The 14613-nt window shown below is 30.5% G+C and overlaps 1 protein-coding gene across 1 annotated transcript in view; it reads right to left on the minus strand.

Moving 5' to 3' along the window:
- Positions 1-14613, minus strand: part of LOC129225746 (poly [ADP-ribose] polymerase tankyrase-2-like) — a 52664-nt gene that overhangs the window by 19447 nt on the left and 18604 nt on the right. The window contains exons 9-18 of the mRNA XM_054860245.1: positions 13234-13312; positions 12905-13076; positions 11603-11679; positions 10462-10613; positions 9144-9210; positions 8832-8930; positions 6858-6951; positions 6640-6765; positions 6327-6436; positions 3698-3820 (exon numbers count right to left, since the gene is read on the minus strand). Coding sequence (XP_054716220.1) covers positions 3698-3820; positions 6327-6436; positions 6640-6765; positions 6858-6951; positions 8832-8930; positions 9144-9210; positions 10462-10613; positions 11603-11679; positions 12905-13076; positions 13234-13312 — 1099 coding nt within the window. The remainder of the gene's footprint in view (positions 1-3697; positions 3821-6326; positions 6437-6639; positions 6766-6857; positions 6952-8831; positions 8931-9143; positions 9211-10461; positions 10614-11602; positions 11680-12904; positions 13077-13233; positions 13313-14613) is intronic.

Raw genomic sequence — 14613 nt, forward strand, 5'->3', positions numbered from 1 at the left:
AGAAGGTTCATGCAGCTCCTTTTTTTTAACGATTGGAACTTACGTTTTGGTAATATAAAGAACAAACAGTAAATTGTACTTACTTATTCATGAAAATCAAAAATAAATTTGAATCCGAAGCATGAAGAATAATGATTAGAGAAGCTACAACTGAAAACAAAAGCAAACATAAATTTGGATACATAAAAAGACATTACATTAAATTTTAAATGGATTGATAGTGAAATTTGTACTTACTTATTTAAGAAAATTTATTCAAAATAAACTTTGATGTAAGCAATTAGCATACACAAGGAGCATACAGCTGAAGGGTAGCAATCGCCAAAAAATGAACTATAGCTTGAAAAGTTATGTTGACAATGCATAAAGAGTCAGCATTTACCAAACGCACAAAACGATGATACCAAATGCTAAAAAGCTATTTTTAGGGGGTGTTTAGGCGGTGAAATCAATGAAACATTCAACCCACCACGAAACTTGATGGTCCATCAAAGGACAGAGGGGACCCCAATGCCCCTCTACTTTTGAAAGAGAAAATGGAAGATGAACCAGTCTAAGACATTCCCCATTTCAAACAATGACCCCTGTCCACTGCGCATTTTTTGTGCGGGGGGGGGGGGAATCAGAGAAGGGGTCTGACTGAAAGAAAGAAGTAGCAAGGTCAAGGTGAAGGGGAAACGTTTTGATTAGAGGATTCAGAGTCTTGGTTGTTTCTTTTCTTTTTTCTTTTGAGTGGAGAAGGAAAAACTAAAAAAAGGGAAGGACTAAAAAGTTCTAGAATTTCAGGGGATATTTGTCCCGATGGTCCCCACCCTGTCTACGGCCCTGCCATTGACATAATATCAGGATGCTTCTCCATTGGCTGCGAGAAGCAATGCTTCGACTTCAGTCGCCGAGTCATCATAAGCCGCGATGTATTCTCAAAGGCAGTTCTTCCGACGCATCGTGACGCATCGTGGTGTATCAGCGAGTAGTCTCGCCGAGTCATCCGCGATGTATCTGCGAAGGCAGTTCGTCCGACGCATCGCGGTGTATAAGCGAGCGCAATCTCGCTGAATCATTATGAAGCCGTTCTTCCTTCCGACGCATCACGGTGTTTCAACGAACGCGGTCTTTCGCAAGCATCGTGGTTCGCTCAGATGTTCTGATGCCGTTGGAAACATTGCGGCGCATCACGATGTATCGTGATACATCGCGTTTCACCGGGAATCGCGGTGTATCAGAAGAACAGTAAATATAAACATCGGCGTGGCGATGATTGCTTGACACTGGTGTTTTGCGATGTATTGATGTATCGCCCAGCCCTACTTTCTTGTTTATTTCACTCAAATCTTTGTATTTTTGACCGAATTCAGGCCACTTAGGCATTAAAAAAAGTTCTGAAGACTATTGGGCTCCTGCACTTCTTTGTTAGAAATTGGATCCCTGGCTATAATAGCTACCTTTGGTGAGATCTGTTTGTTTACCTCTTACAACCATCTTCAATTTTTTACTTCTCTCACTAAACAGGTGGATTTTTTAAAATTCTCAAACTATAGGCAAGTTTTGCGTTTTGAATTCAGTATACATATACTTATGTATAAAAGTAATCATACGAGGTAGGATCCAGAAATTCTGGGACAACAGTCACCAATGACAACCAAAGCACGAAATGAAAATAGCAAATTGTTTTAAATGCATTGTACTGCTTTTCCCTTTGAGCTCGGATGGTTTCCCCTATCATTGAGTTGCACGTTGTAGTTGAAAGAGAAAAAATTTGATTCGTTGCGGCATATGTAAAAACGGTGAATGCATAGCTTTGAAGACAAAATAAACTAATATTGAAATCAGAAAAAGGAAAGTTTTTAAGCTGTTACTGATAAAGTACACCATTATTGTAGCTATTAGGCATCAATATAATCAGAATTTCAGTGAAAGAAATTATTAGACATTTTCATTTTACATGCATGCCATGGTCGTTAAGGTAACTTTCAAAAAAATCATAAAACATTTTCTGCGAAAAAACATGGGATGCAGTGTCTATCCACTTGTTAAGCATTAAAAGGGGTTTAAATGAGCCAATTTTTAGATTTTTAAAAAATAGGTTTTTGAGTAATCTCACTTCACAATCTGTTAATTTTTGAAATTTTTCAAAATTTCAAATTTTAATTCCAAGACTGTATGCATCTAAGGATTATAATAAAAAATATGCTATGAAACTATCATATAAGGGCTTTATACTGCCATTTCTATTTAGTAAAAAAAACTTTTTTCTATGGAGAAAAAAAAAATCATAAACTCGGTACAAATGCAATTTTTCGCAACAAAAATATTTTCTTTATTAAAAAACCTAATCAAATTTTCTAATCGAGTGTTTTGCTGGGTTTTTTTCCAAAATCGCCGATTTTGTGCAGAATTTTAGTAAGCTGTAACTAACTGAAGAAAAAAAAAATTTCTTGCAAAATCCTTTTGAGATATTTCATATGTCTCTTAGTTGTAACTACTGTATTTTTTTCAAAAAAAAAATCAGTGATGGTCATGTGACAGGCCCTGCCTGATCTGAAATGGAATGGCTCTAAACTGTTTTCAAAACCAGGGATGCAAATGATGCTGTTTTTTGGTTCAAGAGTATTTTTCAAAAAAATTAATAAACAAAACAAGAAAGAGACAGTAAGAAACTTAGAAAATTACCTAATATTTTCGGTATCGAACAAAAATTTAAAAAAAAAAAACAACAACTAATAAAATATGTTGTTGAATGTTGCCAATTTTTACACCTATTTTTTATGAGCACTTGGCTAAAACAGGCAAATATCACGGCCCCTCTGGGCTCATTATAAATGAGTTTGACTGAACTTCCAAAATAAAAGAAAAGCTTAAGTAAAAACCTTTAAAATGGGGATGGGATAGGCTTTTTTTTTTTTTTTTGAATTATCATATCGACAGTGACCTCCCTCTTGTTTCAACACTTAAATGTACCAAATTTCATCATTTTTGACTAAAAAAGGTTTCAAACAAATAAAAAGAAACTAATTTCTAGATAAAGAAACTGAACATTTAGTTTCATTTCATTGAACAGTGATTCAATAAAAAATCTTCCAGTAAAAAATTTAGAAACAGGAAGAAATAGAATTTTATTGGGAAGAAAAACAAAACTCGACAACATTAATATAAAATATGGCATATAATAAATGTAATTTCCATAACATAATTAAATTTATACTAAACAAAGTTCAAAGGAACAAATTTAATTAAAGAAAAAAGCATAAGTTTTATGAGAAATATTAGAAAGAAATCTTTCTAAAAAATCAACTTTAACAAAAAATTTATTTTGGAAGAATAACATTTCACTAAACTGATTTTTAAAATATCTCTGATATAATTTTGTAAAAAAAAGTAGGTAAACACAATTGATATTTTTTGGTAGAAAATAACTTATGGCATTTTTCTCATTTTTTAACTAGTAACATTAATTTGTATTAAAATACACAAAAATCCAGAAGCAGAAATTAAATGTTTATATGAAGAAAACATCATAGCTCAGTTAAAAACAATCTTACAGTCCTAATATTAATACAAATTAGAAAATAAATATGAAGTTTAAACCTAATTACTTAATGTAAAGACAGTTGCACAGTTCAGAATGTAATGATTGAACAAATTTTAAATAAAAACAGTGGAATACTCCAGGAGAAAATAAGAAAACATAAATGCTTACCAACAGTGCACAAAGTTGTGTTCTCCCTTTCTGAGCAGCTTCATGAAGAGGAGTGAATCCCCATCGGTCAGTAGCATTAACCACTGTGTTATACTTAATCAACAGGGCTGCAATGTCTAAATGCTAAAGAGAGAAAACATTCATTGAATTAAATGCAGCAAAGGAAGAACTGAAAAATGTTTGCATATATCTAATCAGGTGTTCAGTATCAAGAAAAGCTCAGTCTATGATCTTTCAAAAGTTTTTCTTCCCATAACTTGATACTTCTTGGTGGATACTATCATGCTAAACAGCCTTTTGGAATGCATCCTTTGTAATCAGGTTAAAAACTACCGTCAAAAAAAAAAAAAAAACTTTTCTAAAACAGCTAAAACCGTGAATTTTTTTTTCTCTCTCCAATAACATTTTAAAAAAAGAGTTAAGCTGGTTTTGATAATAATTAAACTCTTCATACAAAGTGTTAGTTTTTACTCTAAAAATTCATCTTAAAATAGGATCTCATTAAAAGAGCCTAACAAATGTTTTCCACGTCAGCACCATACTTTGGGAACAAGGTAGACTTTTGGGCCAATAAACTGCACTCCAACTATGTGATTTGGGAAGGATTTCATCCTTAAATTTTCTTCTCTAGGAAAGTAGACAATACTGCAATCAAAGCAGTGAAAAATATTGTTATTTTGAGAATTTACTCCATTTATTTAAATTACAGTCAATTAGCGATAACTCGAAGTCCGATAACTCGAATATTACGGTAACTCAAAGTTCTTATCAAGTCCCGACACCTTTGTCTTTAATTCTATGCTAATTATTCTCACTATCTCGAGGTTAACTTCCATAACTCGAAGTTTTTTCAAAGATGACTCGCAATTTATTTCAAAAGAGCGAAAAAAAAAAGATGCACGTGACTATGAGAGAAAAATCAATTCACCTTCACTTGCAATTCCTGCACAATAGACCTCTAAGCACAAAGAGCACCTGTGGAGCTGATGTGCGATAAAAGAGTTACACATGCGGAAATGAGATAGGTTGTTTTTTTTCGTTGTACTGTACTGTTTACACTTTGACATGTTGCTGGACTATGAATTTGCTTTTAAGCTGTCAAGTCAACCATGAGTGCCCATATGCAAAATTTAAGGGGTGGCTCAGATATTTTAACCATGGAAACCAATTTCTGTACAGATTAGAGTTATAAAAATTTGACATTTTGTTAATGGCTGGAAAAGAAATGTTTTTACATTTTTGCAAAGAAAAAAGTACTAAAAGCAAGGCTCATTTCAGGGGGGGGGGGTTGAGCCCCCATTTGTCTTCCTATATGAGCACCCATGAAGTCAACTAGTTAGACCGTTATTCAAAGGCTGATCTAAGTTAAGATTCGTTCCCCTTCATTCTTTAGTTCGATCATTTGCTGATAAGTTCCTGAAAGACAGAGTGAGTTTTATTTACTTATTTTATTATTAAAGATGTCTAAGCAAGTACTCTGCCAATAATATTAAAAGAAAAAGAGAAACTCCTAAAGCAGTAGTATCCATGAATCCGAATTTGAAACGAATGAAAATGTGCACCTTTTCTGAAGTAGAATCAGCTCTATTCAAGTGGTTCCAGCCAGTATCGAAATCAAAATCATGCTTTCGATTTTTTCTCTCTCAATATTTTTGATTAAGCTGTGCATATTGTGCTTAAAAACTTTTAAGTTCTGTAATTTTATCTGTTATATGTACATATTAATTAAGATATTCGATGGTTTTTAATATTAAAATGTCGAAAACTGAAACTAGAGGCAAGTCAAAGTTTTTCATTGGTCCCTTTAGATTTGAGTTATCGCGAACGGACTGTATTTCATTTAATCTTCTAGTTTCTGAACATTTTTTGAAATTATTCAGCTAGCAATTCATATTTACTTTCCAAGATCATATTTTTTTCAATACATTATGTGCATAGCTAGAGAAAACATACTAAAACAATGCATAATAATATTACAATGTGCAATACAAAACACAATTAAAAAAAAAAAAAAACAGCCAAAGAAAAAAATTCAAATATACTATGGCATAAAAAATGATCTATACATTAAAACCATTAAATATTTAGCAATTTTTAAGCATGAAAAAATATTTACATCATGTAGTAAATAATAAAAAAATCATTATACAGAAGTTTTAAACTTTTTAAACACTATTAGAAAATAAGCTGTTTAAAAAGCATCAGTGAGCTTTGATTTACATTTCTTTAAAACCAAAATTTCATACTTTTAAGCTGAATCACAGTTGAAGCTAAAATTGAGTGCTTTAATGCAAATGAGTAATTTTGTTACTTTTGATTCTGAGCCAAATTTAATAAAATTGGGTTTGAAAAAACAAAAAAGAAAAAAAATGGATTCAAAACAAATAACAGGAGTTACTTCAAAACTTATAATTACAAAATACAGAATACTTGATTTCAGAGTCCTTGATTTCAAATCAAATTTATCTGATGATATATTAATAAAGGACACACAAGCATTAATGACAAAAAAAGAAAAAGAAAGAAAGAGAGAAAGAAAAAGTTAGAGTTATTTTCTGTTTTAAAAAATAAGCCATTTCCTTAATGAACAGCTTAGATAAATCATAAAATAAATGAAAATATAAAATACCCCATATGAGGAAGCATTATGCAGAGGTATTAAGCCACCTTTATCTTGAGCATTAACATCAGCTCCATGTTCTAATAAAAATTCAGCAACTTCTAAGTTGTTGTAACCAGCTATAATAAAAGCATGATGTTAATACAGTGGTATAATATCTAAAAAAAGTACTTTACTCGTAAACATGCAAACAGTTTAAATGCAGTTCTTTAAAAATTTACAACAAAATGTCAAAATAAATATATGCATGCATAAAGTGTAATTCACTTCAATTAAGGCCAAAACTCTCAAACAAAAAAAAAAAATAAATAAATAAGTTTACCTGCAAGATGCAAGGGTGTAGAATTTCTACCTTGAGAATCTCTGCAATTAATGTTTTCAGAAGAAACTAATTTTAAGACTCTGCTGAGATTTCCTTTCTTTGCAGCATCAAGCAATGCAGCATCACCTATCAAAAATCAATTGATAATTAGTAGAAAAATGAGCAAAAAAATTAATGAAATAAAAAGCTAGTTAAAACTTTAGTTAATTCTAACAAACCTCTTAACAAATCTGCAACATCCTGATCTCCTTCTTTAACTAAGTCTAAAGGTGTGTGGTTATCTCTGTTCTTTTTTGTGGGATCAGCTCCATGCTATAAAAAATAAATTGAATAATATTAAAACATCATAGTTTGCAACTGAATCCTCCTCAAATAACATGCAACTTAAGAAGAGAAAAAAAAAAGTAAAAAATAAAATTAAAAAAAAATACATGAAATACACTGTCAACTCAGTCATTTCCAGCCGAGGACTTGCCTGGAAATGACTGAGTTGGCGGTGTATTTCATGTATTTCTGCTTTAGCCCTGGCTAATGGGTGGTAATTTACTAAATAATAATAATAGTTTGAATTTTGAGTCCTTGAGTTCAAATTATATTTCTTGCAATCACAAATTACGACAAGATCCTACTCGTTGGGTTTCTTGTTTCTACTAATGGCCTTTATCACAATCAGTTTTAATTTAAGATGTCAAAATTCAAATGAATGCCAGGGGCTGGATGCTGAATGTTGTGAACTGGATACTGTTTTGACGTAAAAAGAATTGTGTAAAACCGAGAAGGTAGTAAATAAAAAATTTGATTCTGAGGCACATGAACTCCTGCAAGTATGTAATTTTAATGTGATATGGAAATAAAAGTGCCAGTTAGAAGGCATTCTTCTATCATCACAAAATGCGGTTTTCCTTTACCTTTTTGAATTGCTCAGCGTGAATACCTTTTGTTGTGTGTGTTGAGTACTTTTGGCACTGATGAACAGGCTTCATTGTATCCTTGAAATAGGTAAAACAGCATTTACTTGAGAGTTTTCTTTATTTACATTGTTTTTTTTTTTCATATTAGTCAAATACTTATTCAATATAAACAGTACTCGGTCTTCATAGCAGTTGTAAAATAGTTTGCTCAATCCATTTGCACAGGTGGGAAATTTTTACGCACATAATTTTTGCACTTTAAACCTGGAATATTAAATATTGGCTTTTTTAATTGTGATATATTCGAGTTTTAGAATTTGTTATTTATCGTAATATAAAGTATCAACTTTCCAAAAAAATTTGTTTTGTACTTGAAAACTAATGACTAGTATGCTTTGCGGGCATGACTGTATGTATATCACACCTGCTACCGTGTAAAGGGTCCTCACACATTATCATAAAACTTTCACTAAATTTTTACACACACATAAAAAAATAAATAAATAAATAAATAAAAACAAATAAATAAAACTATAATTCATTGCAGAACATTTTTTTTTTTGCTTTTTTTTTGTTGTTGTTGAAAAGCATATTTATAACACCACAAACTAATTGGCTATATCCGTATTCTGTTTTTGAGTAAAATTGCTTCCTTAAATATATTGTCTTTCATGTGACTCAAGTCAGTAGAGTTCAGAGAACTGAAAACATACAACCATTCAAATCATGGGGAATTATTGAAAAATACATTTTAGGTAACAAAAACAAATCAAAATGAAAGCATTCTATTGCTCCATCCTCTTTAAATGGTTGAAGGCAAAAACTAATCAGCAAAAATTCCAAAGGATAGCAAAACATATGTCCCAAATTTTGCCTGACTCCATGTGTTGTTTTGATTCACAAGAATCACGAAAACAGTTGACATAAATGCATATGTACAGACATAGACTTAGTTAACAACGGTCAAAATGAGTTAAGCACATCTCAAAAAGTGTAAAGTGGTCAAAACTCATTTTTTTTTAAATATTATACTTTTTCCTACACATTAAACATAACAGAAAAAAAAACATTTACAAGCACCTGTAAATAAAACACAAGTGTGCAGCCAAGTAGTCAATACACATAACGTCACGGGAAGGTAAATTCTAAATTTGGCATTAAATATCAAAAAATTTCAAGTTTAAAAGATGAAAAACTAATTTAAAGTGATAAAAAAAGCTTAAAATAAACCTCTTGATAACAAAAAAAAAAAAAAAAATCACTAAGAGAGTATAAACATACCTTAAGCAAGAGTTTAACAATTTCATATTTTCCTTTTGCAGCAGCTTCATGCAATGGAGTAAATTTCCACAAATCAGCAACATTTACATTTGCACCAAACTAAAGAATAAGATAAATATCATGAGTGAGGGAATAATGAACTTAAAAAGAATAAATTAAAAGAAGAATAATGCAAAAAAAAAACTAATTCTTACATAATTTTTCCAATCATTTAATTAAAAAAAAGCCCAATTCAATATTTCTGCTTTAAAATACAAATAGAAACTATTTTACTGCTCAGTATAAAAAAATTTAAAAAAATAAAATGAATACCTTAACAAGCAACTCTGCAACCTCATAATGTCCATATGAGCATGCATTGTGTAGAGGAACAAGGCCACTAAAAAGTTCAAAATAGAAGTATTAGAAAAAAAATTATATGGATAACTTCATTTACCATGTTTGCTTATTGGTTTATTTATCTTTTTTTCATTTTAATTAGACAGATTTTTATAAAAGGATTCATTTTCCTCTGCTGAACATAGCATAATTTACCATAGTCAAATTTTAGCTGTTAATAAATTAATATTTATTTATTTATTTTTTCTTTTCCACAGAACATGCATGAGTTACTTTTACATAGATTTCTTATTTATAGTCGCCATGTAAACAACAAGGTGCAAAACCAGCAAAGAATTTCAGCTAACACTTTTTACGATATTGTTTTAAACACTACAGATACGGCTGGCAAGGACCTTCCCTTACATTATACAAAGCATTTGAATGACGTACAGTTGCTTTACTAAGCTGGATGAGTTTCAAGTCAAATTAGTTTGATTCCATACATTCTTACACTGGTTCTACTTGGAATAGGATAGATAGTAATTTTAGACACGAGCATGAGCATAGCGACTCCCAAAGTGGGTTCTGCAGCGAGTTACTTTCCGCAAAAAATTATATATTTCCGCCGCAATAGTAGGAAAAGAAGGGCACAATAAAAGGAATTAAAATGTGGACCCAGATTTTGTAGTAGTAATTATTGCATTTTGTAGTGCCCAAAAATGTTGGATTTGAAGTAAGTTCTTGGTGAACTTTGCAGTAAACAGCATTTCTTAAATTGGCCATAATCTACTTCAACTTGATGTAAAGCAAAAAGAAAAGTGGTTCAAGGGAAAAAATCTTAGAGATGAAGAAATATGCTACTTAGTACTTAGTACAATACAAATCATATTTCTTAACTTCATAACAACCACACAAAAACCATAAATAAACTGCAATGAAATTACTAGATAAAAAACATTTTCATGGATGAGGTAAAAAATTTCTTTTTGTCTCAGTCAAAAGTTTTTACTGTAGATATTATGGTCAAGATTTTTAACATAATGAAACAGAAAACCAACTTTGAACGACAAAATGTCCATTTTAACCATGATTTTGTATTAACTGTGATTGTTTTAAGCAAGTTTAACTGTACACAACATTAAAATCAATTTTTTTTTCAAATATTTGAAAAATTTAAACTATTGCTTGCATTATCATTAAAAAACAGTTCATCATATTCTTACTGTTCTTCTAAAGTTCATCTCTAAATTCTCATTCTACAGTTATTATAACAGTTCTTCTAATGTCTTCCAAAAACAAAAATCCTTACCCTTTATCTTTTGCATGCACATCAGCTCCATGTTGAAGTAGATACTCAACAACAGAAACTCTGTTATATCCTGCAGCAAAATGTAACGGGGTAGACTGTCTACCATCAACATCTCTACAGTTGACTACAGGCAAATGAGCTGACAAAATCCTCTAAAAGAGATTAATTTATCCAACATTTCATTTTCTCTTTGAGAAACAATATGTGTAAGAAATAAAATTGTGATAAAGCAAAATCACGGACAAATACCATGATTGAGTCCATGTTCATACATCATAACAAAAGTAAATGGATTTAAAAACATTTATTCATAACATGTTTTCTTTAAAATTTAACAAAGAATATATTAACTATAAGAATATATATCCTCTATTCAAATTTAGAAAAATAATGTTACATCGTTATTTTATCCTAATATAAACATTTTAATAATTTTATGATTGATTAGGCATTTTTAGGGGGTATCATTGGTAATTTTTTGTTTTGGGGGGTCTTGTTCTAGGGAGCTTGGTAGTATTGGGGGGCATTACTCATGGGGAGGGGCTCTTGGTACTTTTGCCTAGCATAATTTAATAATAAATACCTATAAAATATTTACTTATATTTTAGTTTGCGTGCAAACTACCCCGCCTTTAAGAATTCACTTTTTTATTAAAATTTTATTAAAATGTCGGTTATTACAAAGGTTAAATTATAATTTACCACATATTCTGCATCGAAAGTTTGTTTGAATTAAATTTTGTTAGATCAAGATATGTATATAAATGACACCAATTTTCTTAGAAAGCATTTTTTCCGCCCACCCCACTGTTCAAAGTTGATCAAAAAATTGTTAAATTTAAAAAAAAGGAAAACCTAGAGTTAAAATGTTCACTCAAAGACCTCTTCTGAGCAAAGAGCACATTTCATTCAACTAGGATATAATTCTCTCACAAGCTAATGGAAGGCGGTCTGGGAAACTATACTGTTTACTCGCCTCATAAACCTACTTCAAGTTTTATTTTTAAATAATAGTTGAATTAGTAGTTGGCAATATTTTTATGGGAGAATAAGCCCACACTCACATTACTTTAAATATCCATTTTTACTTAAAGTTTTTAAAGAACAGGTAGGATTAAAATGAGGAGGAAAATTAGAATACCTTAACAACTTCAGTATCTCCAGCTTTAGCAGCTTCTAAAAGTTGATATTCAATGTCGATCCCAACAGTTGTAGGTTCTATTTAACAAAAAAAAAAAAGTAATTACATGAATTAAGAAAATAAGCTTTATATTTAAAAATAATAATAATTTCTAACAAAAAATCTATTTTTTACCAAATAAAGGTTATTTTCAAATGCCACAGATTTTTTCCCCTTGTATGAAAAATGAAAGGAAAAAAATCCATCCATTCTATTACAGCTTAAGTAGTAAACTAACATAATTTTAAAATGTCAAAAATATTACAGTTTATCAAATGCAAGCTTACTTCACCCTAGCTCACCCGGGGTCCAGAGACACCCTAATCACTTAAAATCTTCCATTTTAGAGTATGCAATTAAAACGATTTGATCCTGAGTTACAGTAGCTTAATTTTCAAATGTTTTCTCTCAAAAGCATCTGCAACCTACCAGTAATTTAATGTGTTTCATTTGTTGAAAAACAGCATTCATTTATTTTTTATTTATTCATTTATTTTGGAAAGAAATTTGCAATTCGAGGCCAAATCCAAGGAAGGCAAAATCCAAAAAACCAAAATCTCTTGAGTTAACTGTAGACAATTTACTTTCAAAGTTCATTCCTATTTTGTCTGTGATAAATGCATGTGAAACTTAATATGGGTATGTATTAAGTCCCTTTTCAGTGTTTTTTTTCCCTTTATTTTGTTCCTTTTTTTTTAAATGTATTAAGTATTTCTTGAAAATGTGTAGTAGTAATCAACTTAGCCTATTGAATTGTTTTTTATATGTAAAATATCTATTTCACAAATTGACAATAAACTCGCTAAAATTTTCAGGCATAAATTGCATTAAGTAAACATTAACAGATGGGGTTATACAGGCACCCCACGCTATCTTTTGTGTGCTGTTTAGCACACAAGTTCTCCCGGGTCAAACAAACATTTAAAATAAAACCCTTATTTTTTTTTTATTTTTTTTTAAATTGTATTCAGTCAAGTAAATACGGAAACTTAAATTCTCTAAACCAAATGGTATCATTTTAATCCTCAATTTTCTACATATAAAGAATGCAATAAGAAAAATTTTAACATTTCAATTCCAAACAAACAAATTTTTTTTCAAAAAAAAAAAAGTAATTGGAGTGAAAAAAATAATGAATTTTTTCAATAAAAAGATTTAAAACGCATGATCATACTTCTAAAATTTTCATAAGAAAAAAAAACATAAGTTTTCTTTTCTATTACAAACAAGAAACACAAGTTTCTTCTTTTAAATTACACTTACCACTTAAGAGTTTTTGAACACTTTCATTTGCAACTTGTGCAGCAGTGTAGCCTTGCAAGCTAATGATGGATGCATCAACATCATACGAAAGTAATAATCTGCATGCTTGAATATTTCCCTCCCTAGCACACCTATGAAGAGCAGTTTGCCCAAGTCCATCCAATGCATTGACCTAAGCACAAAAACAGAGATTAATAACTTTTTTTTAAAATAAGTAAATTAAATGCAACTAACTTATATACAATGCAGTAAATAGTAAGCATATGAAAATCTAGTAATGTCAGATACATTAGTCTGTTATCTGATCAACATTAACAACTGCTTAATACCTTAGCTCCATGTTTTAAAAGAACATCCAATGCATCAAAATGAGATTTATCAGCAGCTACATGAAGTGGTGTCAAAAATCTGAAACATATATAGCAATAAATAAATAGAGCATTTTCAGGAAAAGAGTTTCTATGGCACTTTGATAAACATTCAAATATGGAAGTCAATAACTGATTTTTTAAAACATCATTCCAATGTGAATTTTTATTTCTCATGAATATTAGTCTGTGTTCTTTTAATTGAATTTAAAGTTGACAAAATGTATGGCTATTCAATAAAACAGTCAAACTATATCAACCATCATTGCAAAATTTAAAATACACTATGTGTCTCAATAATGCTCTTACAATAAGTATGGCCATTTCTTTAACTTAAAATTTCAAGGGACCACACATTTTGTTTGCTGTACGGAAATTTCATTGCAACAGAGTTCAAACAATATTAGCAGAAAATACATTGGGACTCAAGATGTATTTCGTCGAAATGGAAATTTTGTTGTATAAGTATTCGTTATAAAGGGATTTAACTGTATATATGTTACGGTAAATGTGATAAATTGGTGATTGTATATAATTACCGGTGATTATACACAATCACCAATAAACTTGGTGAATGTGACCAATAACTCAATATTTATCACATTTACAGGTTTATTTATAAAATCCCGTACTCGTGATGGGGAATGTAATAAATATGAACATTTCTGTAGAGTAATGATTGTTTAATTCCAAAAAAATATTTTCAACACTAAAAGTTACTTTTGCAATTAAAACAAGTTTTGATATCCATCAAAGCTTACAAAAATATTTCAATCAAAAAAAGTAATAAAACTGGTTTTGCTTTGCTTCAATTAAATATCTTCAAACAAATGATTTAGATGATATAGCATAAATGTAATCAGAAAGTAATGTAATCGGCAGCATCGCTACCGGAAGGGAAGGAGGGAGCGGTTTACTCCAAATTACACCTTTTGGGGGGGGAGGGGATAAAACTCAAAATAGTAAGAGTTTGTTTAAAAAAAATTACAAATATTACTATTCTGATAAATGTACCCAAATAAATCTTAAAATTGCTTATTTCATCGAATTTTAAAGAAAATTGATTACAGTATAGCAGCGGCAATTTTATAAAATGCGTTCATAATTTTACCTACATTTAAATGTAAATTCTCGAGTTACCACACAAATTTAAATTTATTTCTGACAATGGTATGAACTTCAGGTTTGCATAAACAGTTTTTTGAGCAATCACGATTGCTTATTGTTCTCACTTGACTGTTTTGATGTCCTTTGATTTTATTTTCCCACCGCCACCCTCTGCACCATCACCGTCGACCGGCTCCTCACGATGCTGCTCCTATAGCGAAAGCTGTCTCCAGG

This window comes from Uloborus diversus, chromosome 7 (assembly GCF_026930045.1).
Source record: "Uloborus diversus isolate 005 chromosome 7, Udiv.v.3.1, whole genome shotgun sequence".
Classification (NCBI taxonomy): Eukaryota; Metazoa; Arthropoda; class Arachnida; order Araneae; family Uloboridae; genus Uloborus; species Uloborus diversus.